At 41.0% G+C, this 26800-nt stretch overlaps 1 protein-coding gene across 1 annotated transcript in view; it reads left to right on the forward strand.

Annotated features, from left to right (window-relative positions):
- Positions 1-5712, forward strand: part of LOC129629705 (IQ domain-containing protein M-like) — a 117305-nt gene extending 111593 nt beyond the window's left edge. Inside the window, exon 6 of the mRNA XM_055549880.1 lies at positions 3151-5712. Within this exon, the coding sequence (XP_055405855.1) occupies positions 3151-3206 (56 nt within the window). The 3' untranslated portion in view covers positions 3207-5712. The remainder of the gene's footprint in view (positions 1-3150) is intronic.
- Positions 5713-26800: the final 21088 nt, after the last annotated feature.

Below are 26800 nucleotides of genomic sequence, written 5' to 3' on the forward strand. Positions count from 1 at the left end.
TTAAAATCTCAGCTTTCAAAAAGTAAAGATGGCGGAAGAGTAGGTAGATGTGGAGTACATCTCTCTCCATGGATAGATACATCAGGAATACACCTTCAGACACAGAAGTGCATGCAGAGCGGACAGGAGTACCTGATCAGTAGAAAAGAATATATAGAACCACGCAAAACTTTGTAGGACGAAGGAACTAGGGGAAAAAAATGGGAGTGTTAATAGGACTGGACCTGCCCTTGGCATGTAGGGGAACTGAAGGAGGGCTCTGATCTCCACATCAGGGCAATTGTCTGAGTCAGAGGAGAAACATTTAAGGCTGAGAGTGAAACAGCTGATCTGTGGCAGCCTACATGGAATGAGAATCAGACAGTCCTTGCTGCAGCCATACATACCCTTGACAGGGACGAGGGTCCCCTGGAAGGCGCAGCAGCTGGGAGCTGGAGTTTAGGAATTGTGGAGCAATCCCAGGGAGAGGGCCGCTGCTGACTGGAGAGACGGATTGAGGGGATGTCAGGGAGGAGATCATGGTGGGAAATGCCAGTGGAGGAAAACCAGGCGACACTGCTGAGCCACACTAGGGGGTGGAGCCAGCACCACAGCCTCTTTCCCACACCCCAGCACGGGCAGCTGAGCAGTAGAGGCTGGCCCATCATCAAACGCCTGATGCACTGAACTACAGAGCAGGACCGCACCCGGGTGCTCCTTTCAGTGACTGATGTACTGATCTACAGAGTAAGACCTCAGCCAGGGAGGCCCCTCTATGTGCCTCATGTGCCAAGCAACAGAGAAGGACCCCAGGCAAGGGAGTCCTCTAAGTGCCTGAACAGGCAGAGCTACAGAGAAAGCCTGGCCAAAGAGACCTTCTGATCACCAGGTACAAGAGGCTCGAAAAAAGACTCTGATAGGGCCATAACTCCTGCAGCAGAGGCAGTCCATGTCCCTGCACACTTGGCCCCGCCAGGGTCCCCGCAAGCCAAGCAGCTGTGCCACCTTCATGGTCAACTCTCACTGGGGCAGAGCTGCCACAGGCAAAAAAAAGTCTTGCGTCTATGCGCACAGGGTCACTTCAGTCATTTCTGATTCTTTGTGACCCTGTAGACTGTGGCCTGACAAGCTTCTCTGTCAGGGAGGGGCGTTTTCCAGGCAACTGCTAAGTCGCTTCAGTCATGTCCGACTGTGTGCGACCCCATAGACAGCAGCCCACCAGGCTCCCCTGTCCCTGGGATTCTCCAGGCAAGAACACTGGCATAGGTTGCCATTTCCACTGGAGTGTATTGGCCAATACTGGTTACCATCCCCTTCTAGAGCACTGTATTTCCTGCTCCCCTAGCTGCCAAGCTCCCTGAGTACCTGGTGCTGCCAGAACCCCTGCAACGCAAGCAGCTGCACCACCTCCTCACCTGGTTTTCACAGGGGCAAACCCAAGTCCTCCATTGCAGCCTCAGGAACTAAATCCCAGTGGACAACCCACAGGTAGAAGTGGAAATAAAACCACAATTGAAATCCAGGGGCACTGTTGCTAAGGAAGAAGACCCAAAACCTTCCCACCAGCTGTACAATTAAATTGTAGATTAAATCCACATGATCAAACTAGGCAGACTCTGTGTCTATGGAAGGCCATTGAGAGCTCCCGCAAAAGAAAACACACTAGCTCTGATAGCTGTGGGCATGGGAGGCAAGAACACACAGGAGTAGGACCAGATTAGAATCTGAGCTGCCCCTATAACAGGTCCAGAGATCAGCACAGTGTTGGAGGGCATCCGAGGGAGGTAAGGTGGACTGTGACTCCCAGGGAGGAAAGGACTCTCACAGCAGTGACTCAAGAAAAACATTTATTATTCTTATCTTTTGACTTGTTCTGCAGATTCTTTTGGATTTTTTTTTCCTTTTTTTGATTTCCTTTTCCCCCCTCTGTTGTAGTTGTCAATTTTATTGGCACTAAGAAATCCAATTAAGGTTTTGAGCTTTTTTTTTTCTCAGTCACATTTTTTATTATTGTTATAAACCTCTGCCTCTACGTTGGGCTTTTGCTTTTCAGTGGAGTTTTCCTTTTTTTTTTTTCTTGTCTCTTTTTTAAGTTTTTAAACCTGATATTATTTTCCTACATTTATTTCTTTCGTTCTGGTAGATATAATTTTAGGTTTCCTTTGTTTTCTGGGTCAATCTATTGTACTTCATTTTTTTTTTGGACTGTTAGAGGTTAGATTTTGCTTATGGATATATATCTATATGTGTATATTCAGTCACACTTTTTATTGTTATAAACCTTTGCCTCTAAGTTGGGCTTTTACAGTTCTGTGGAGTTTTCCTTTTTTTTTTCCTTCTATTTTTTTTTCTTTTTTTCTTCCATTTTTTTCTTTTCTCTTTTTTATAATTTTAATTTTTTTAAACCTATTATATTTTTCTACATTTATTCCTTTGTGTTTCCTACTGTTCTTTCCCCCTTGCAGTTAATCTTTAATGTATATAAATCTTCTTCATCTACCTCTATTTAACTTTGCAAATCCATTCTTTCTTTCCTTTCCTCTTAACATATTTGTCCAGATCAGATCAGTCATGTCCGACTCTTTGTGACCCCATGAATCGCAGCACACCAGGCCTCCCTGTCCATCACCAACTCCCTGAGTTCACTCAGACTCACGTCTATCGAGTCAGTGATGCCATCCAGCCATCTCATCCTCTGTCGTCCCCTTCTCTTCTTGTCCCCAATCCCTCCCAGCATCAGAGTCTTTTCCAATGAGTCAACTCTTCGCATGAGGTGGCCAAAGTACTGGAGTTTCAGCTTTAGCATCATTCCTTCCAAAGAAATCCCAGGGCTGATCTTCAGAATGGACTGGTTGGATCTCCTTGCAGTCCAAGGGACTCTCAAGAGTCTTCTCCAACACCTTGTTTTCATTGCTTTATTCCCCACTTGGCACCTTGCTTTAGTTTTATTTTCCAGTTTGTGCTTTAGTTAGTTTGTTCTTAACTGGTAAATATAATTTTTTATTTCCTTTGTTCACCAGGTCAATCTACTATACTTTATTTTTGTTGGACTGTTTTGACTTTGCTCATGGGTGTATATGTATATGTGTATAGTCCATTATTTTAATTATTATTTACCTGATTTTGTAACTGCCATTTGTCTGGCATTCATCTTTGGTTTCTCGTTTTTAGATATTTATTTTAATCTCAAGGCCATAACAAACCACTTGTGGAATCTTCACTCCTGACCAGAGATTAAGCTCTGAGCCTTTGGAGTCAGAGTACTGACTCCAAGACCCTAGACTACCAGAGTATTAACTCTAGGGGGTAACAAATAGTGAAAATTCACACAAAGGAAACCATTTGAATACAAGACTCAGCATCACTCAACCACTAGTAGAAGCTTGTGCAGGATGCCTCATCTAAACAACAAACAAAACAAAAACACAAACCCAATCATCCGCAGACAGGATTACCACCTCACTCAGCCTTGTCCATCTGAGGAAAAACAAACAAACAAACAAACAAAAACTCAGCAAATCTCACCATAAGAAGCTCACACAAACCACTGGACCAACCTTAGAAGTGCAGAAACCAAAAGGAAGAAAGAATTCAACCTTCTTCAAGGAAAGAATCCAACTTTCCTTAAAGCCTGGGAAAAGGAGACCTCAAACACAATAAGTTAAAAAAAATAATAATGAAAAGGCAGAGAAATACTACACAAATGAAGGAACAAACTAGAAACACAGAAGTCCAAATAAATGAAGAGGAAATAGGCAAACTACCTGAAAAAGAATTCAGAATAATGATGGTAAAGATGATCAAAAAACCTTGAAAAAAAAATGGATAAAATGCCAGAATCAGTTAACAAAGACCTAGAAGAATTAAAGAATAAACATACAGAGACAAACAACACAATTACTGAGATTAAAATTACTCTAGAAGGAATCAATAGCAGAATATCTGAAGCAGAAGGATGAATCATTGAGCTGGAAGATAAAATGGTGGAAATAACTTCTGAAGAGCAGAATAAAGTAAAAAGAATGAAGAATACTGAGGAGAGTCTCAGAGACTTCTGGGACAATATCAAATGCACCAACATTTGAATTATAGGGGTCCCAGAAAGGAAGAGGTAAAGAAAGGGTGTCAGGAAATTTTTGAAGAGATTATAGCTGAAAATTTCTCCAACATGGAAAAGGAAATATTCAATCAAGTCCAAGAGGCTCAAAGAGTCCCATACAGGATAAGCCCAAGAAGAAACATGCCAAGACGCATGCTAATTAAACTAACAAAGACTAAACACAAAGAATATTAAAAGCGGCAAGGGAAAAGCAACACATAACATACAAGGGAAACCCCATATGTTTAACAGCTGATCTTTCAGCAGAAACTCTGCAGGCCAGAAGGGAATGGCAGGATATATTTAAACCACTATGAAAGGGAAAAATCTACAACCAAGATTACTGTACCTGGCAAGGATTTCTTTCAAAATTGATGGAGAAATAAAAGCTTTTCAGACAAGCAAAAATTAAGAGAATTCAGTACCAGCAAACCAGGTTTACAATAAATGTTAAAGGGACTTATACAGTCAAGAAATACAAGAGAAGAAAAAAGATCCACAAAATTAAGACTGAATAATTAAGAAAATGGCAATAGGAACATAGATATCAATAATTACTTTAAGTGTAAACAGATTAAATGCTCCAACCAAATGACACAGACTGGCTGAATGGATGCAAAAACAAGACCCATATATATACTGTCTACAAGAAACCCACTTCAGACCTAAAGATACATATACACTGAAAGTGAGAAGATGGAAAAATATATCCAATACAAATGGGAAGCAAAAGAAAAGTGGAGTAGCAATCCTCATATCAGGCAAAATAGACCTTAAAATAAAGAATATTACAAGAGATAAGGAAGGACACTACATAACGGTCAAGGGATCAATACAGAGGAAGACGTAACAATTGTAGATATCTATGCACCCAACACAGGAGCACCTCAATACATAAAACAAATACTAACAGACATAAAAGGAGAAATTGACAGAAATAGAATAATAGCAGGAGACTTTAACAGCCCACTCACACCAATGGACAGGTCATCAAAACAGAAAATTAATAGGGAAACACGAGTCTTAAATGATACATTAGATGAGATGGATCTCATTGATATCTTCAGGACATTCTATCCAAATGCAGAATGATTCACCTTCTTCTCAAGTGCACATGGTACATTCTCCAGGATAGACCACATCTTGGGTCACAAATCAAACTTCAGTAATTTTAAGAAAATTGAAAGCATATCAAACATCTTCTCTGACCACAATGCTGTGAGAGTAGACATCAATTACAAGAAAAAAAAAATGTAAGACACACAAACACATGGAGGTTAAACAACATGTTTCTAAATAACCAACAGGTTACTGAAGAAATCAAAAGGGAAATCAAAAAATTTCTAGAAACATGACAACGAAAGCACGACAACTCAAAACCTATGGGATGCAGCAAAAGCAGTTCTAAGAGAGAAGTTTATAGCCACACAATCCTACCTCAAGAAACAAGAAAAACATTGAATAGACAACGTAACTTTACATCTAAAACAACTTTAAAAAGAAGAACAAAAAATACCCCCAAAATTAGTATAAGAAAAGAAATCGTGAAGATCTGAGGAGAAATAAATGAAAAAGAAATGAAAGAAACAGTAATAAAGATTAATAAAACTAAAAGCTGGTTCTTTGAGAAGATGAATGAAATTGACAAACCTTTAGCCAGACTCAACAAGAAAAAAAGAAGAATGAGATCAACAAAATTAGAAATGAAAAAGGAGAGGTTACAGCAGACAATGCAGAAATGCAAAGGATTATAAGAGACTATTATAAGCAACTATATGGCAATAAAAGAAATGGACAGATTCTTAGAACAGTTCAATCTTCCAAGACTGAACCAGAAAGAAATAGAAATCGTGAACAACCCAATTCAGATCAGATCAGATCAGTCACTCAGTCGTGTCCGACTCTTTGCGACCCCATGAATTGCAGCACGCCAGGCCTCGCTGTCCATCACCAACTCCTGGAGTTCACTGAGACTCACGTCCATCGAGTCAGTGATGCCATCCAGCCATCTCATCCTCTGTCGTCCCCTTCTCTTCTTGCCCCCAATCCCTCCCAGCATCAGAGTTTTTTCCAATGAGTCAACTCTTCGCATGAGGTGGCCAAAGTACTGGAGTTTCAGCTTTAGCATCATTCCTTCCAAAGAAATCCCAGGGCTGATCTCCTTCAGAATGGACTGGTTGGATCTCCTTGCAGTCCAAGGGACTCTCAAGAGTCTTCTCCAACATCACAGTTCAAAAGCCTCAATTCTTCGGCACTCAGCTTTCTTCACAGTCCAACTCGCACATCCATACATGACCACGGGAAAAACCATAGCCTTGACTAGATGAACCTTCGTTGGCAAAGTAATGTCTCTGCTTTTGAATATGCTATCTAGGTTGGTCATAACTTTCCTTCCAAGGAGTAAGCGTCTTTTAATTTCATGGCTGCAGTACCATCTGCAGTCATTTTGGAGCCCAGAAAAATAAAGTCTGACACTGTTTCCGCTGTTTCCCCATCTATTTCCCATGAAGTGGTGGGACCGGATGCCATGATCTTCGTTTTCTGAATGTTGAGCTTTAAGCCAACTTTTTCATTCTCCACTTTCACTTTCATCAAGAGGCTTTTGAGTTCCTCTTCACTTTCTGCCATAAGGGTGGTGTCATCTGCATACCTGAGGTTATGGATATTTCTCCCGGCAATCTTGATTCCAGCTTGTGTTTCTTCCAGTCCAGCATTTCTCATGATGTACTCTGCATATAAGTTAAATAAACAGGGTGACAATATACACCCTTGACAAACTCCTTTTCCTATTTGGAACCAGCCTGTTGTTCCATGTCCAGTTCTAACTGTAGCTTCCTGACCTGCATACAAATTTCTCAAGAGGCAGATCAGGTGGTCTGGTATTCCCATCTCTTTCAGAATTTTCCACAGTTGATTGTGATCCACACAGTCAAAGGCTTTGGCATAGTCAATAAAGCAGAAATAGATGTTTTTCTGGAACTCTCTTCCTTTTTCTATGATCCAGCGGATGTTGGCAATTTGATCTCTGGTTCCTCTGCCTTTTCTAAACCCAGCTTGAACATCAGGAATTACAAGCACTGAAATTGAAGCTGTGGTCAAAAATCTCTCCAAAAACAAAAGCCCTGTAACAGATGGCTTCACAGGAGAATTCTATCAAGCATTTAGAGAAGAGCTAATGACTATCCTTCTACAACTCTTTCAAAATATTTCAAAGAACACTTCCAAACTCATTCTACGAGGCCAGCATCACTCTGATATGAAAACCAGACAAAAACAACACACAAAAAAAGAAAACAAAGGCCAATATCACTGATGAACATAGATTCAAAAATTCTCAACAAAATTTTGGTAAACAGAATTCAGCAACACTTCATAAAACTCATACACCATAATCAAGTGGGTTTATTCCAGGGATGCAAGGATTCTTCAATATAGGCATATCAATCAATGTGATACACCATAATAACAAACTGAAAGATAAAAACCATATGATAATCTCAATAGATGCAGAAAAAGCCTTTGACAAAATTCAGCACTCATTTATGATTAAAACTTTTCAAAAAATGGGCTTGGAAGGTACCTACCTCAATATAGTAAAGGTCATATATGGTAAGCCTACAGCAAATATTATTTTCAATGGTGAAAAACTGAAAGCATTCCCCCTAAGATCAAGAACAAGACAAGGGCACCCACTTTTCCCACTATTATTCAACATAGTTCTGGAATTCCTAGCTACAGCAATCAGAGAAGAAAAAGTAAATAAAAGGAATCCAGATTGGAAAAGAAGAAATAAAACTCTAACTGTTTGCAGATGACATGATACTGTGCATAGAATACTGCAAAGATAGTATCAGAAAATTACTAGAGCTAATCAGTGAATTTTTAAAAGTTGTAGAATACAAAAACAATACACAGAAATCACTTGTATTTCTATATACTAACAATGAAAAATAAGAAAGAGAAATTAAGGAATCAATCCCATTCACCACTGCAACAAAAAGAATTAAATGTCTGGGAATAAACTTACCTAAGGGGACAAAAGAGCTGTACACAGAAAATTATAAGACACTAATGAATGAAATCAAAGATGATATAAACAGATGGAAAGATATTCCATTTTCCTGGGAAGAAAGACTCAATATTGTGAAAATGACCATGCTACCAAACGCAATCTGCAGATTCAATGTGACCCCTATCAAATTACCAATGGAATTTTTCACAGAACTAGAACAAAAAATTTCACAATTCATATAGAAACACTAAAGACCCTGAATAGCCTAAGCAGTCTTGAGAAAGAAGAATGGAGCTGGAGGAATCAATCTTGCTGACTTCAGATTATACTACAAAGCTACATTCATCAAGCCAGTATGGTACTTGCACAAAAACAGAAATATAGACCAATGGAACAAGACAGAAAGCCCAGAAATAAACCCATGCACCTATGGGTACTTTATTTTTGACAATGGAGTGAAGAATATACAATGGGGCAAAGACAGCCTCTTTGATAAATTGTGCTGGGAAAACTGGACAGCTACATGTAAAAGAATGAAATTAGAACACTTCCTAACATGATACACAAAGATAAACTCAAAAAGGATTAAACACCTAAATGTAAGACCAGAAAATATAAAAATCTTAGAGGAAAACATAGGCAGAACACTCGATGACATAAATCAAAGCAAGATCCACCTCCTAGAGTAATGGAAATAAAAACAAAAGTAAACAAGTGGGACCTGACTAAAAAGCTTCTGCACATCAAAGGAAACTGTAAGCAAGGTGAAAAGACAACCCTCAGAATGGGAGAAAATAATAGCAAATGAAACAAGTGACAAAGGATTAATTTCCAAAATATACAAGCAGCTCATACAACTCAATACCAGAAAAACAAACACCCTAACCAAAAAGTGGCAAAAATACCAAAACAGGTATTTCTCCAAGGAAGACATACAGATGGCTAGCAAACACGTGAAAAGATGCTCAACTTCACTCATTATTAGAGAAATGCAAATAAAAATTACAATGAGATATCACCTTACACCGGTCAGAATGGCCATCATCAAAAGGTCTACAAAGAATAAATGCTGGAGAGGGTGTGGAGAAAAGGGAACCCTCTTGCACTGTTGGTGGGAATGTAAATTGATACAACCACTATGAAAGATGGTATGAAGATTTCTTAAAAAACTAGGAATAAAGCCACCATTTGACCTGGCATCCTACTCCTAGGCATATACCCTGAGGAAACCAAAATTGAAAGAGACACATGTATCCCATTGTTCATTGCAGCTCTATTTATAAGAGCTAGAACATGGAAGCACCTACATGCCCATCAATACATGAATGGATAAAGAAGCTGTGGTACATATACACAAGGGACAATTACTCAGCCATGAAAAGGAACACATTTGAGTCAGTTCTAATGAGATGGATGAACCTAGAACCTATTATACAGAGTGAAGTGAGTCAGAAAGAGAAAGATAAATATCGTATTCTAACACATATATACGGAATCTAGAAAAATGGTACTGAATTTATTTACAGGGCAAAAATGGAGAACAGACATGGAGAATAGACTTATGGACATAGAAAGAGGGGAGGAGAGGGTGAGATGTACGGAAAGAGTAAAATGAAACTTACATAGATAGCCAATGGGAATTTGCTGTTATGGCTCAGGAAACTCAAACAGGGACTCTGTATCAACCTAGAGGGTGGGATGGGGAGGGAGATGGGAGGGAGGTTCAAAAGAGAGGGGATATATGTATACCTATGGTTAATTCATATTGAAGTTTGACAGAAAACAGCAAAATTCTGCAAAGCAATTATCCTTCAATAAAAAATAAATAAAGTAAAAAAAAATCTCAGCTTTCTCACTCATTTGTTTCTTTTATTTCTTTATTGTTTCTTTTATTTCTTTGGTTACCTGTTGGTTTTCAGTGATAGTCTCTTGGAAACATCTTCCTTATCTAGTCTTTAAAGGAAAAATTACACTTAAAGTGTATGTAGTAGGCTGAAAAATAACCACCCCAAAATATCAGAGCCTAATTCCTAAAGCCTGTAAGTGTTACCTTATTTGGGAAAAAGATCTTTTCAGGTGTGATTAGGTTACAGATCTTGAGTTAAAGAGACTACCTAGATATTCCAGTGGCTCTAAACGCCATCGCAAGTTATCTTCATAAGAGAAAGTCAGATGGAAATTGTAGACACAGGAGAGGAGATACAGTGTAACCACGGAGGCAGGATTAGAATATTATGTCCAGCAGCCAAGGATTGTGGGCAGGCTCCGGAAGCAGGAAGAGTCATGGAATGGATTTACCTGTTGAGCCTCTGAAGGTGTACAGCATGGCTGACACTTTGGTTTTGGAATTCTGACCTGCAAACCTGAGAGAGAATACATTTCTGTCATTTAAAGTCAACAGGTTTTGGGTAATGGGTTATGATGGGAATTGCTATTGCTATTTGCTAAGTCACTCCAGTCATGTCCGACTCCATGTGACCCCATAGACGGCAGCCCACCAGGCTTCCCCGTCCCTGGGGTTCTCCAGGCAAGAACACTGGAGTGGGTTGCCATTTCCTTCTCCAATGCATGAAATTGAAAAGTGAAAGTGAAGTCCCTCAGTCGTGTCCGACCCTCAGCGACCCCATGGACCGCAGCCTACCAGGCTCCTCCGCCCATGGGATTTTCCAGGCAAGAGTACTGAAGTGGGGTGCCATTGCCTTCTCCATATGATGGGAATAGATAGCTAATATAGTGTACTTCCCAAACTAGATTTCATCTCTAGACATTACTTACATTTCCCCCCCTTTTGATGAGTACCTAAGTGTGATCTCTTAGGGAGCTGACTGTGGCTCAGATCATGAACTCCTTATTGACAAATTCAGACTTAAATTGAAGAAAATAGGGAAAACCACTAGACCATTCAGGTATGACCTAAATCAAATCTCTTATGATTATAAAGTGGAAGTGAGAAATAGATTTAAGGAAATAGATCTGATAGAGTGCTTGATGAATTATGCACGGAGGTTCGTGACATTGTACAGGAGACAGGGATCAAGACCATCCCCATGGAAAAGAAATGCAAAAAAGCAAAATGGCTGTCTGAGGAGGCCTTACAAATAGCTGTGAAAAGAAGAGAAGCAAAAAGCAAAGGAGAAAAGGAAAGATATTCCCATTTGAATGCAGAGTTCCAAAGAATAGCAAGGAGGGATAAGAAAGACTTCCTCAGTGATCAATGCAAAGAAATAGAGGAAAACAATAGAATGGGAAAGACTAGAGATCTCTTCAAGAAAATTAGAGATATCAAGGGAACATTTCATGCAAAGATGTGCTCGATAAAGGACAGAAATGGTATGGACCTAACAGAAGCAGAAGATATTAAGAAGAGATGGCAAGAATACACAGAAGAACTATACAAAAAAGATCTTCACAACCCAGATAATCACGATGGTGTGATCATTGACCTAGAGCCAGACATCCTGGAATGTGAAGTCAAGTGGGCCTTAGAAAGCATCACTACGAACAAAGCTAGTGGAGGTGATGGAATTCCAGTTGAGCTATTTCAAATCCTGGAAGATGATGCTGTGAAAGTGCTGCACTCAATATGCCAGCCAATATGGAAAACTCAGCAGTGGCCACAGGACTGGGAAAGGTCAGTTTTAATTCCAATCCCAAAGAAAGGCAATGCCAAAGAATACTCAAACTACTGCACAATTGCACTCATCTCACACGCTAGTAAAGTAATGCTCAAAATTCTCCAAGCCAGGCTTCAGCAATACGTGAACCATGAACTTCCAGATGTTCAAGGTGGTTTTAGAAAAGGCAGAGGAACCAGAGATCAAATTGCCAACATCTGCTGGATCATTGAAAAAGGAAGAGAGTTCCAGAAAACATCTACTTCTGCTTTATTGACTATGCCAAAGCCTTTGACTGTGTGGATCACAATAAACTGTGGAAAATTCTGAAAGAGAAGGGAATACTAGACCACCTGATCTGCCTCTTGAGAAACCTATATGCAGGTCAGGAAGCAACAGTTAGAACTGGACATGGAACAACAAACTGGTTCCAAATAGGAAAAGGAGTACATCAAGGCTGTATATTGTCACCCTGCTTATTTAACTTATGTGTAGAGTACATCATGAGAAATGCTGGGCTGGAAGAAGCACAAGCTGGAATCAAGATTGCCAGGAGAAATATCAACAACCTCAGATACGCAGATGATACCACCCTTATGGCAGAAAGTGAAGAGGAACTCAAAAGCCTCTTGATGAAAGTGAAAGTAGAGAGTGGAAAAGTTGGCTTAAAGCTCAACATTCAGAAAACTAAGATCATGCCATCCGGTCCCATCACTTCATGGGAAATAGATGGGGAAACAGTGGAAACAGTGGCAGAGTTTATTTTGGAGGGCTCCAAAATCACTGCAGATGGTACTGCAGCCATGAAATTAAAAGACTCTTACTCCTTGGAAAGAAAGTTATGACCAACCTAGATAGCATATTCAAAAGCAGAGACATTACTTTGCCAACAAAGGTCCATCTAGTCAAGGCTATGGTTTTTCCAGTGGTCATGTATGGATGTGAGAGTTGGACTGTGAAGAAAGCTGAGCGCCGAAGAATTGATGCTTTTGAACTGTGGTGTTGGAGAAAACTCCTGAGAGTCCCTTGGACTGCAAGGAGCTCCAACCATACCATTCTGAAGAAGATCAGTCCTGGGTGTTCATTGGAAGGAATGATGCTAAAGCTGAAACTCCAGTACTTTGGCCACCTCATGCTAAGAGTTGACTCATTGGAAAAAGACTCTGATGCTGGCAGGGATTGGAGGCAGGAGGAGAAGGGGATGACAGAGGATGAGATAGCTGGATGGCATAACTGATTCGATGGACATTAGTTTGTGTGAACTCCAGGAGTTGGTGATGGACAGGGAGGCCTAGCATGCTGCAATTCATGGTGTTGCTGAGTCAGACATGACTGAGTGATTGAACAGAACTGAAGTGTGATCAATGAGCTGATTGTTTCAACTTTAATTTCCTCATTCATGAATGAGGAGTCTCTGTTAAGCTCCTGCTTGAACTAGATACTGTGTGTCATGGGTCCTACTCTCATGGAACTTCTGGGTTAGTAGCAGTGAACTAGCCTTTTTTTCTTTCAAAAAATATAGATATTGTAGGTTTTTGTTTTTTTTCTTTTTTCTTCTGGCAGTGGAAATGAAAACCAGGGTTATAATTTACACTGTGTTTTCTCATCTGAATTTATAACCAACTGAATGAAAGATGCATCTGTGTGTGTGTGTGCTAAATTGCTTCAGTTGTGTCCAACTCTTTGCAACCGTATGGACTGTAGCCCACCAGGTTCCTTGTCCATGGGATTCTCCAGGCAAGAATACTGGAGTCGGTTGCCATGACCTCCTCCAAGGGATCTTTCCAACCCAGGGTCGAACCCAGGTCTCTTATGTCTTCTGCAGTGGCAGGCAGGTTCTTTACCGCTAGCGCCACCTAGGAAGCAAGAATTGGGCAAATGGAGATTCAGATGTTTATTTTCTTACAAAGAAAGCTGTTGAGAGACCCTTGCTCTGGATAAGCAGCCCCGTAGCTTATCCAGAATTAAACTCACCTTCTCAGTTCCAGGCAGCTCTGCCAGTAGCCACCTGCCCTTCCTCTCCTCTACACAGAGTAGGACGTGTCCTCTGACTCAACCTGGTAGCACATAGGAGAGTATGCTTGCTGGCTCCGTGCTGGCAGGCTGGAAAAACTCCAGAAGGACTGAGCCCAGCCTGACCCTGCTAATCAGAGTGAGGAAGGGGCTGCAGTGTTACAAGCTTTCTACTCTCACCAGCCAAAGCTTTGAACTGTTCCTTCTAGGTGTGCCCTCCTGTTTCTTGTACTTCCGAATGAAGAGAAAGAGTAAATCTCTCTGTGCTCTGTGAAACAGATTCCTATCATCAGAGGCCACTGTGTTGCTGCTGCTGCCGCTGCCGCTAAGTCACTTCAGTCGTGTCCAACTCTGTGCGACCCCATAGACGGCAGCCCACCAGGCTCCGCCGTCCCTGGGATTCTCTAGGCAAGAACACTGGAGTGGGTTTCCATTTCCTTCTCCAGTGCTGCTTGTAAGATTTTCCTAGAATCTGAGGTCTACCTACCTTTTGGAGGGTTTAGAAGAGGAATGGTCATGAGCTGGGTATTAAGGTAATAAAATCTTTTACTGAGTGGCATGTAATTTCCTCCTAGCAGTGCTGGGCACTCTGGGATGTTAAAAAAAAAAGTGTAAGCCATGGAACATTTTCTTCCTTTTAATGTGTTATACATTGTAGGGACCCATAATTATTTCTGTCCTACTTTGTAGAAGTTAGTCAAACCCAACCACTAACATATGTATTACTTTAACATTTTTCAGTCACAAATCTGATCATCACATCTTAACTAGTAAATCGAGTAAAGTTAATAACTTTGAACAGTTGAGGCTGATTTTCTTATTAGAATTTTAGTTGTTTTTCTGAGACATACTTTTCTGAGATGGATACATGTTTACATAAAAGAAATCATTGGAAGCTAACTTAAATTACTTCTCTTTTTACTAATTTTGAAATGGAGTTTTTTTCTTTGGTATCCGCATCAGCTAAGGAGTCTTAAGACTGTAACCCATTTATAGTAATAGAAAGTCTTTTGTCATTTTGACCCTATGTTATTAATGTGTTCCCCTAACTTTTCCCCCTGCCTTTGGTCTAAACCTAACTTGATCTTTAAATAAAGTAATGCCAGAATGATTTTTTTTCTTTTTTGTAAAACACAGATCCTACACTCTTTTTTCTCTAAAATCCCTTGATGTTTCCCCCAGAGTCTACAGGATAAAAGAAATGAAGTTACATATTTTATGCATCCCAGCTATGAGTATTTTTTGAAAAATTGATCAACCATGATAGAAGAAAGACTAAATTATCTTTCTAAACTTTTTATGAAAGATAAGAAATTTTTGTTGCATTAAGAAGTAACCAAAAACTATAAAGTCAGAAAGTAGAAAAAAGTATATAGTGTATATGATCATTATTTAACAAAGTTACTGTTATTTTTCTGGATTTTATAATGTTGTGGTTATTTGCCAGTTTTTTAGAATTTGTCATTTGTGTTGATAACCACAAAAATCCCACTTCTTTAATTCTAGTATTGACTGTCATGCCTCATTTTGTATTCATGCTTTTTATATGTATTTTCTTTAGTATGTCCCCACAAGTATTATGTTTCAGTCCCTAAGATATGACTCTATCACTGATGGAGAGGCAAAGCCAGAAGCAGAACCGTTGGAGGATGCTGTTGCAAGATAGAAATAGCGAGGTGGTGAACTGGGTGATGGCAAGCATTTAGGTTTCAGGTTTGTTTTGAAGATAGAATCTTCCAAAGGATTTACTGATGAGTTGGTTATTGCATGTTATTGGAGAGAAAAAGAAGAGTCAAAAATGACCAATCTATCAAGAAATTCTGTTGAAGTTTTTACCTTCAAATTAAATCCCGAACATAAATGCTTTTCCCCCATTACTGAGGATGGAGTTGCCATTTACCAAAATGAGGAAGTGTATGGGGGAAGAGATTTGATTCCTATGAGGTTTCAGTCATTTACCATCTGAGATGTCTGTTAAACATCTGGGTGGAGATATTGAATAGAAAGCTGGCATTTGGGTTTGGAGTTCATGGCAGAGGACTAGACTCAGGTGTCACTTTGTGATACTTCAGTTTACAGATAGTAGTTAATGTCCAGAGGTTAGATGATAAACCCATGGGAGTGAGTTAGAGGAGCCCAAGGACTAAGCTGTGGAGTATTTAGAGGTCAGGAACATGAGGGGAAACTAGCAGTGATGCCTAAGGAAGGAACATTAACTGAGGAAAGAAAAAAGACAAGCCCAAAACAGGACACCAAGGTGTTCTGGCGACTAAGAGGGTGTTTCTAGGAGTAGAGAGTGATCAATCAACCATGCCAAATTATGCTTATGGATCAAGTGAGATGGGGACTGAAAATTCACACTGAGCTTAGCAATGACCTCTACATCTGCTGTTTTAAGAGAGGTCAGTTACAAAGAATGGGTGGAGAGAAATTAGACAACAAGCATAAGAACTACTTCAAGGAGTTGTAGAGGAGGTCACAGAAGTTGGGTGCCTGCTGGGGGAGGTGAGATCAAGACAGATAGGAGGAATGACATTTCTGATCAGAACAATCAAGAGCAGGGAGAAAAATCACTAATAAAGGAAAGAGAAGGGAGGATTGCCAGAGCAGTGTCCTTGAGAAAGAGAGTGGGTGGGAGCTGTTTGTGCAAGAAGAGGGATTGGATTGTGGGTGATCTTCACCTGCAGTAATGAAAGGTCGCACAGGGTATATGGACACAGATGCTGTCAGGAAGGCAGCATCTTGCCATTGCTTTTGTTTTCCCAGTGAAATTGAAAGTAAGGATATCAGCTCTAGGTAAGGTCAGGGGAAAGTCCTGAAAGTTTGAAGAGAGAGCAGAAAATATGAACTAGAAAGGGCAGAGTGAATGGATTAAAGAGTGTTCTGTGAATACTGGATGACATTGAAGTCCACTTGGGTTCTTGTTAATGAATGGAAAATTAGAGAATTGTGTGTTTGTTTCTCCCATCAAATCAGTTGTTTTGGGTATAAATGCCACAGAATAGGTGTAAACTTAGATTCAACTAGGGTTTTGTGTTTTTATCAAATGAAGATGACAGAATGATGGGAAGGGACAATGGAGTTGGGAGTCTATGACAGAGTGATCATAAGGGTTGACTATGGAATTTAAGCTGGCTTAAGATATGAAGGTAGCAAGGGAGAGTGAAGAGGTGGTCATATCAATGAATTGCAGGTCTGGTAGAGGTCAAAAATTGTTAGTCATGGGGAATAAATAGAAGGACGTGATTAGAGAGTGCGTGCATGCCCAGTTACTCAGCCATATCTGACTCTGTGTGACCCCATGGGCTGTTGCCCGCCAGGCTCCTCTGTCCATGGAATTCTCCAGGTAAGAATACTAAAGTGGGTTGCTATTTCCTCATCCAGGTGAACTTCCTGACCTAGGGATTGAACCATGTATCCTATGTCTCCTGTTTTGCAGGTAGCCAAATATTTATTTATTTAGCTGCATCAAGTCTCAATTTCAGCACATGGGTTTAGCTTCCTCACAGAACGTTGGATCTTCATTCCCTGACCAAGAATCAAACCCATGTCCCCTGCGTTGCAAGGCATATTATTAACCACTGGACCATCCAGGGCTTTCCTAATGGCTCAAGTGGTAAAGACTCTGCCTGCAAGGCAGAAGACTCAGGAGATGGAGGTTCTGATCCCTGGATTGGTAAGAGTCCCTGGATTAGGAAATGGCAACCCATTCCAGTATTCTTGCCTGGAAAATCCCATGGAAAGAGGAGCCAATGAGGCAACAGTCTATGTGGTCACAAAGAGTCAGATGTGCCTCAGTGATGGGGCATGCACAATTAGAGAGTAGGCAGCTTCAAATGGACTCAGAAAGGAGCAGTGGCTGGCGATGAAGATTAAGGTGTGAACATGAGCATGTAAGGCTCCTTAAGGACTGACAGTAGTTTGTTTTTAATAACTCATACCTCAGACTGATAGATACTCAATAAATATTATTTATGAATGAATTCAGAGGAAAAACTGACTATCAGAATGGAGGGAAGGTGATGAAGGTAGGTCATTGTGAGTCAATTTTAAATCATCCGCTACAGCTCTCCTTATGCATTTATGCAGTACACAGGGTAGACCTGAGCCAGTAAAGGGAGCCTATGTTAAGTTTCAGATCTTGCCAAATGCAAAGAATAAGAGCATAAACTACAGCAGGGCCTCATGAGAACTGAAATCCCCCAGGAACTGAGATCTCTCATCTGCCTCTCTGGATAGGATGCTTCCCTCTGCTTTTCCTCACACATGGGTTTCTTCTCATCTTACACACAAACAAGGGCACCTCAATCTCAAGTTGACATAAACTTTTGACTTAACTCGTTTCTTAATGAGTTAAGTTAACACACACTTAACTCATTTCTTAATGCTCTGGTTTCCAGAAGAAGGACACGATGGCCCTAGACTGGATTAGGTGACCCCAAAGCCAGTCAGGACAAGAGTGATGGTGATAAGGTACCGTTTATGGCCGTTTAAGCCAAGCTCACAGAAAAGTCTGTTAACAAGAGGGGTTTGGGGGAATGGGGCTGCATGGGACAAACAACCCCATATAAATCATCTTTTTGTGAGGGCGGGGATCAGGCAGAAGAAACAAGGACCTGTTATGTTAAGCAAAAATATTCTTCTATTTATAAGAACATACGTTTTAGCTTCCATAATTTTCTTTCTTTTAGTAGAAGTTCAGTACAAGATAATCATATTATCAACAAGTCAATATTCCTTATTTTGCTAACTGCCATTACTATTAGCAAACCTTGGCCAGTCAGTGTCTTCAAAAACTTCTTTCAATTCCTCTGATGATGCCACTTATATGTACCTTGACTTAATCAGTTGATTTTTAAGAGAACATACCAGGATAATTTATATTTCAGATCAAATATTTTTAAAAATTGAAGTGTAGTTGATTTACAATGTTGTGTTAGTTGCAGATGTATAACAGTGATTCAGATATGTTTTTATATACATATATATATATATCCTTTTTCAGATTCTTTTCACTTATAAATTGTTGCAAAATATTGAATATAGTGCTCTGTGCTATATAGTAGGTCCATAGGGTCAAATAATTTTTAAAATAAAAATGCCATCTTCATAGCTCTTACTGCAGTGATACTGATTTAGCTGGCATTGTAAGAGTAGGTTGGTCAGTAGCCTCATGAGATGTGAAGCCTCGCAGGGTGAGGTGGAAGTGTCTTTCGTTCCATGTTGGAGGAGCATTAGGTCCTCCTGTTTGTAGCTCCAAAAATATCTACTGGATAGTTTACCTTTGTATTGATCTGGATTCCCTGATGGATAATAAGCCTTTAGAAGGCAAGGATCCTCTATGTCTTATTTGCATTTGTATTCCCAGTGCCTAAGCAGCAGAATGACAGGCTCATTTAGAGCCTGAAAGATATCCTATAAACATTTGTTGACTAGTGCAGTGAAGGGGGTGTGAGTAAGTGTTAAGTGTGTGTGTAAATTTCTAACCAGGTTTAAGCAAGCCTGTTGATTCTTCAAAGTCCATGTAATGTTGAATGGATACTTCTGTTATATAACCTCTGTTATAGGATGCTGATGCCCATGTTACACCTTAAGATGACTCTGTGTGTGTGTGTGTGTGTGTGTGTGTGTGTGTGTGTGACTTGTGGTAATCATGTGCAGAAGAAAGAGGTTGATCCTAATCACGGTCCGGTATGAAACAGCTGTTGCCTGAGCTATTTGGTGCTCAGGGCAATTCTTCATTTCTTTGGCCTGCATGGATGCTTCCAAAATGCTTCTCTCACAGCATGTGTGTTCTGGCATTCCCTGCAAACTCCAGGAAATCTGGAGCCAAAGATCTATTAGTGCCTGAAGTGTGGAGTGTGTGACATTGATCATCCCCTCTTTGAGCTGGCACTGCTCTGAAGCAGCCGGAGAACCAGGGCAATGAGCCCACTGCCAAATCCATCTGGTTTTGATCCCATATCACTTAATGAGTCAAAACATTTTTTTAGAGACATTTTATTTTATTTTTTTTTCACCTATTCCAGAAGTCCAGTGAGTACTCTGACTATACTTAGGATGGATTAGAAAAGTGTTTCATGTAGTCACGGTAGAGACATTCATGAACACACATAAAGTGTTATCACATGTTTAATAGGTGCTCACAAGTGCTTCCAATGTAATGGAGTTGATGGCAGATTCTACTGAAGTTTTTTATTTCCAGCCACACTAAACCCTAAGTTGTGACCTTTAAGTAGTATTCAAAAATAGATTTGGATACTTGGTTGTAGTTCTATTAATAAATGACCCCTTAATGACCTTTGCTTTTTAATTTCTCAGTGAATGCTTGGCAATCTCTATATATCTCTGCACACTGATTTTGAGAAACTTAAAATGCTTCCACTGTTGTTTCCTTGGAAGCTGATTAATGGAAAATAGCACAGAGGAGCTAAGGAACATAATATGTGGAACATCTACTAATTATTCAGTTCAGTTCCGTTCAGTCCCTCAGTTGTGTCTGACTCTTTGCGACTCCATGAATCGCAGCACGCCAGGCCTCCCTGTCCATCACCAACTCCCGGAGTTCACCCAGATTCATGTGCATCAAGTTGGTGATGCCATCTAGCCATCTCATCCTCTGTCGTCCCCTTCTCCTCCTGCCCCCAATCCCTCCCAGCATCAGGGTCTTTTCCAGTGAGTCAACTTTTCCCATGAGGCAGCCAAAGTATTGGAGTTTCAGCCTCAGCATCAGTCCTTCCAATGAATACCCAGGACTGGTATCCTTTAGAATGGTATGGTTGGGTCTCCTTGCAGTCCAAGGGACTCTCAAGAGTCTTCTCCAACACCACAGTTCAAAAGCATCAATTCTTCGGCACTCAGCTTTCTTTACAGTCCAACTCTCACATCCATACATGACCACTGGAAAAACCATAGCCTTGACTAGATGGACCTTTGTTGACAAAGTAATATCTCTGCTTTTTACTATGCTATCTAGGTTGGTCATAACTTTCCTTCGAAGGAGTAAGCGTCTTTTAATTTCATGGTTTCAGTCACCATCTGCAGTCATTTTGGAGCCCCCCAAAATAAAGTCTGACACTGTTTCCACTATTTCCCCATCTATTTGCCATGAAGTGATGGAACCAGATGCCATGATCTTAGTTTTCTGAATGTTGAGCTTTAAGCCAACTTTTTCACTCTCCTCTTTCACTTTCATCACTAATTATTAGGCACTATGTTAAGCCATTGGAGAAGGCAATGGCAACCCACTCCAGTACGCTTGCCTGGAAAATCCCATGGATGGAGGAGCCTGGTAGGCTGCAGTCCATGGGGTCTCTAAGATCGGACACGACTGAGTGACTTCACTTTCACTTTTCACTTTCATGCATTGGAGAAGGAAATGGCAACCCACTCCAGTGTTCTTGCCTGGAGAATCCCAGGGACAGCAGAGCCTGGTGGGCTGCCGCCTATGGGGTCGCACAGAGTCGGACACGACTGAAGCGACTTAGCAGCAGCAGCAGCATGTTAAGCCATGCACTATCTAAAGTCTTGCAAGAGAGGCAGATTGTTAGTTGTGTTCCACAGAAAAGAAAACTCGGGCTCGGAGAGTTTTCCAACTCCTTGCATGGATGGTAATGACAGAACCAGGATTTGAGATCTTTCTGACTCTAACCAAGGCTTGCAAACTCCTTCCACTTCTGTGCTGGGCTACATCTTCTTTCTCGGTGACATTAGGAGCAGTCCGAGTTTCTTGGAGGACTGACGGTCTCCCAAGTGCTCTGGTTGTGTGGAAGTGGTTCTGAATCTTTTCCTTAATTCGTGGCTCCCTTGAGCAAGTCAGTTTTCTCTGTGTCTCAGATGGCCTCACTAAACTCATCTCGTCCTGCTGCTTTGGAAGACTGTTCTATTGTCACGAAGAACTTTGATCTTTCAGAAGAAAGGTGACATTGAAAGTGCCCAACCTCACTCTTAGGTAATAATGAAAATGACACCTTTGTCATTTACATCCTGTAGCAATCGAATGATTTTCCAGTTCTTCCAAAGCTGGTCTCAAGTGGTAGTGTCGTTTTTCAGTAAGTCCTTATAGAGGCATCCCGTGGATAAAAAGAAAAGCATGCAGGGAGTGGTGGCCACCAGGTAATTCAGCCCTGGTTGCTTGTATGGGTCTGCAGTGAAGTGTTTGACGTCTGGCTCCTGCTTTTGAGTTCCTGTATGACCAAAGCCACAGAGACATGATGCATTTTAGAAATCACCCCAGAAAAGAAATGACATCTGATGGGCTTAACAGGCTATGATATGGAAAGCTCAAGAAAATGAACACACACATACACACACACATATATATATGACAGTAAATATGAAAAGATAGCTAGTAACACAGATAGTTCATATGTTAGATTGTTAGCTTCTGGATGAACTTTGGCAGTTGCTTTCTTTTCTTTTTACCGTGAAAATGGTAACCATTCCATATCTACCCAGAGACTCATTTCTAACAATACCACATTCTTTGACAGTAAATGATGGAAGGAGATGATAGTTTCTGTGAGTGGGAGGGGCAGCAGCAAGAAGGTGACAGAGGATGGACTGTTTCTGGAAAAGAGATGAGGGCGTGACTGCTTTGCTGAGCAAACAATGAACTGCCCAAAATGACCATAAACATATTCTTGGTGTTCCTGGACAGTTTCAAAATCGCTGTGTGAGCAGATAGAATTTAGCAGTGACACTGTGTGTTTAAAATATGAGGATCCCAAACTACAGTTTCCCAGGCTTTGGGTTTATGCTGCCCAAGCCATTTAGTTCCTGGCTTTTAAATGAAGACTTTTAAAACTTTGAACATAGTGCTTTTGCCTCGTTTAAAAGAAAAAAAGAATCACAATAGCTGGAACCCCAGTTTCCTCAAATCTGCCTTTTGCAGCTGACTTTATTTACTTACAAGCATATTATACTAGAAGAGGTTTTATGGCATCTGCTGTAAAATCAAGAGTTTGTGGCTTTTCTGATCATTTTTTCCCCTACAGAAATTTTAATCATCCCGATCTAAAGATTCGGGCCACTTTCGTCTTTGCAAAAGGAATGTTTTTCAAGTGTTGTTTGACCTCCAGTTTTATTTTCTTGAACCTGGAGTGAATTTCACATCTTCCTAGGTTTGTTCCCATGTCTTCAGCCCTGAAATAAACACCCCATCCGTGAGGGAATACTTGCACTGCTTAAAGGGGCAGCTTCTGTGGCTGGAGAGGGTGGGTGATGAGACCTTGAATCTGTGTGTCCATATGATGACCATAGTCCAGAATGATGATCTGTACTTGAAAGAAAATGGGAGTCTAATAAGCACGTCATACTTAATAAACTCTCTGTATCTGCTTGGGAAGGAATCCAAGTATAGAAGCTAAAATAAAAAAAATCAAAGTCTGGTTTTCTTGCTGCATGATCTGGTCAAATTATTTAACGCATTGGATCCTCAGTTAAATGGTGATAATAAAAATTAACTGCTAACTATTATTGCTACAAGGTCCAAATGAGACTCCTGTGTGAAAACATAAGGTAAACCAGAAAATAGCAGGCACATTATTAATGACTTGAAAGACTCATATGTGTTGATACAGAAAAGCTGATGGTTGGTCCATGGAGTTAAAGAAGTTACAAAGTGCATTTGCAAAAGAAAATTTATTTGGGAATATGAGTGGGTTGACAGTGTTCCCTCCCCTCTCTTCCTTCCCTTCAGTCAAAAGGTCATATTTCATCATGACACGGGGAGGGAGTCTTAAGCTTAGTATGATACATTTGCTCATGGTTATCTGAAAACTAATGCTATACTTTTACGTGAATGTGTTCAAGTGACTGGTGACCAAGGGTGTCATCTGGTTTTACAGTTTCGTGTATCATGTGACTTTCAAAAGTTAATAAAACCTTAACTACTTAGTAAACTGCTGCTAAGTCACTTCAGTCATGTCCGACTCTGTGCGACCCCATAGACAGCAGCCCACCAGGCTCCCCAGTCCCTGGGATTCTCCAGGCAAGAACACTGGAGTGGGTTGCCATTTCCTTTTCCAATGCATGAAAGTGAAAAGTGAAAGTGAAGTCGCTCAGTCGTGTCCGACTCTGTGTGACCCCATGGACTGTAGCCCACCAGGCTCCTCTGTCCATGGGATTTTCCAGGCAAGAGTACCGGAGTGGGGTGCCATCGCCTTCTCCGAGTAAACTGCTAGGGAACACCTGTGACAAGTGTTGACATCAGATACACTAGGAAATACGGTTTTCAGTAGAAAGCGTCTTCATTAGGAGTGAGGCCAGGTTCTGTTCTCTAGTTGGCCTTGGTTTCTGCTGGTCAGCTTTACAGCCTAGAGCTTCATGATTGGCTGCACATGAGTCAGATTCCTGTTCTGGGAGGTGGATAATACCATTGAAAGTCTCTGTAGATAAACAATAAGTGAAAGTGTTAGTCCTTCAGTTGTGTCCAACTCTTTGTGACCTCATGGACGGTAGCTTGCCAGGCTCCTCTGCCCATTGATTCTGCAGGCAAGAATACTGGAGTGGGTTGCCATTCCCTTCTCCAGAGGTTCTTCTTGTCCCAGGGATTGAACCCAGGTCTCCTGCATTTCAGGCAGATTCTTTACCTGCTGAGCTACAAGGGTCGAGTGCCAAATCCATTGGGGGACAAACAGCAGATCATGGTTTCTCAATGATCCTTTGTCTTCTCGTGTTGACTTAGTTTTAGGCAGGAGGAAAATACAACTCCTGATGCAAAGTGAAAAAGTATGTCAAGGTGTTTGAGATATTTTACCTAAAACAAATAATGGTATGAAATGTGAGGAAAAATAAGAGCTGGTGAGAAAACAAAGAAAGAAATAATCATTTACAAATAGCTGTTTACCTCCCTTGAAAATGATCCTAATCAGGAATTTGCATTTCATTAAAGCTTTTCTGTTGGTGATAATATCCCTACCCCTATTTCTCAAAAGGCAATTATCACATAAAATGGCTTATAATAGAAGTGTTACTGCTTTCTTGGCGTTCAGCATGTAAGATTTTTATTGGTATACTTGTCTTCTTTTTTTTTTTTTTTTTAAGCACCTGCAGTTATATTTACATTCTGACAAAATATAGTAGAGGTGGCACTTAAATCTCCCAGTTTCTGTCTCTAATCCTAAGCAATTTTACTGTCTTTTCAGCTCTGCCTATTTTCTGTAACAATTTCAAGTGCAATTAAGGCACAGAAATATCATTTATAAAGTTTCCACAAAGACAATGTATTTTGGGTTTTGGTGCTAGATAACATCACAATTACAAGCTTTATAATTAGTTTGGCAGTTCTAGAATTCGCTCAGAATCAGAACCTCAGAAGTGAGGCTATAAGCGCTTAGCTTTGAATATAGGGGAGTGGGGGGGAGTTCTGCTTTTTTGTGTGAGGAAGGAAGAAAGGGGCTGCGGTGCTGGCGCTTGCCTTCAGTAGTGCTGAGCAATGGGTAGGATGGGTCACGGGTGGCAGTGCAGTGAATGTGCTGACAGATGACAGGCTGTGAAAACCAGGAAGATTGCAAACACCACAAACATTGTCTTCATGCTTCTAGATGAAAACATAGAACTCTTTATTCTACTAAGACTAATGAACTTACCTTAGATCTCTACTAAGAAAAGGTAGTGAAATATATATTCATGCATGCCTGTGTGCTAGCTCGCAATAGTCATGTCCCACTCTTTGTGACTCCATGGACTATAGCCCGCCAGGCTCCTCTGCTCATGGTATTCTCCAGGCAAGAATACTGGAGTGGGTTGCCATGCCACCCAGGGATCCAACCCGCATCCCTCATGTCTCTTGCCTTGGCAAGTGGGTTCTTTACCACTAGTGCCTCCTGGGAAGCCCTGAAGTATATATGGATACTCAAATTTTATATTTGCCAACTTAAAGTGAAAGCACATGAGGGTGGTGAGTTAAGTTTTATTTGGGGCAAAATGAGGACTATAGCTGGAGTAGGAAATGGCAACTCACGCCAGTATCCTTGCCTGGGAAATCCCATGGACACAGGAGACTGGTGACTACAGTCCATGGGGTCATGAAGAGTTGAACACAACTGAGTGATTGAATACACATGCAAGAGAACTGTAACTCTGGAGAGAGCATCTCAGACAGCTCAGAGAAACTGCTGTCTCCTGGGCTACAGTTCTCTTTCTGCCCCAAATAAAGCTTAACTCACAACTCTCATGTGCTTTAACTTCAAGTTGGCAAATGTAAAATTAGGCTATCTCATATACCCTAGGAGAAGGCAATGGCAACCTACTCCAGTACTCTTGCCTGGAAAATCCCATGGATGGAGGAGCCTGGTAGGCTGCAGTCCATGGGGTCGCGAAGAATCAGACATGACTGAGCAACTTCACTTTCACTTTTCACTTTCATGCATTGGAGAAGGAAATGGCAACCCACTGAGGTGTTCTTGCCTGGAGAATCCCAGGGATGGGGGAGCCTGGTGGGCTGCCATCTATGGGGTCGCACAGAGTCAGACACGACTGAAGTGACTCAGCAGCAGCAGCAGCAGCAGCATATTCCCAGCATATGGTGCATTTTTTGAAGCTGGTACGTTCATCTAATGATCAGGCATCTACTCAGCATCTTCACAGGGCCTGTGAAGGCTGTGGGGTTTCCTCCTATTGACAGGTAAATGTTTAGCCTGCCACAGCTTCATGGATGCTGTCTGATGGCAGACACAGAGTCAGGACCTGTCAGAAACAAGGACTTCATTATACATGGCACAGCATGCAGGCTGAGCTTCAGGTCCAAGTCAGTTTTCCTCTGCCCCCAGTTCCCTGGGGCCACATGGCAGGGTGGGGTGGGGTTCAGGTGGACACTGTGCATGTGGATTTGTGTTATGGCTAAAAATATGAGCTTGGGGAGTCTATGACTTTCAAAATGAACGTGCTCTTGTCCTGGGGGAGGTGTTATTTCAGTCCTCAGGGTTACCTGCTGTGAATACCACCCTGGGGAACAATCTGGGTAAAGAGCGAAGAGCAGCCAGAGCATCTCAGTCTTGGCACCCAGTATGATTTTTAGGCATGCTCAGGACCCATGGTAGGCTACCTCTTCCAACACAAAGGAACTCAAGACAAATTGTC

Source organism: Bubalus kerabau, chromosome 16 (assembly GCF_029407905.1).
Source record: "Bubalus kerabau isolate K-KA32 ecotype Philippines breed swamp buffalo chromosome 16, PCC_UOA_SB_1v2, whole genome shotgun sequence".
Lineage (NCBI taxonomy): Eukaryota > Metazoa > Chordata > Mammalia > Artiodactyla > Bovidae > Bubalus > Bubalus kerabau.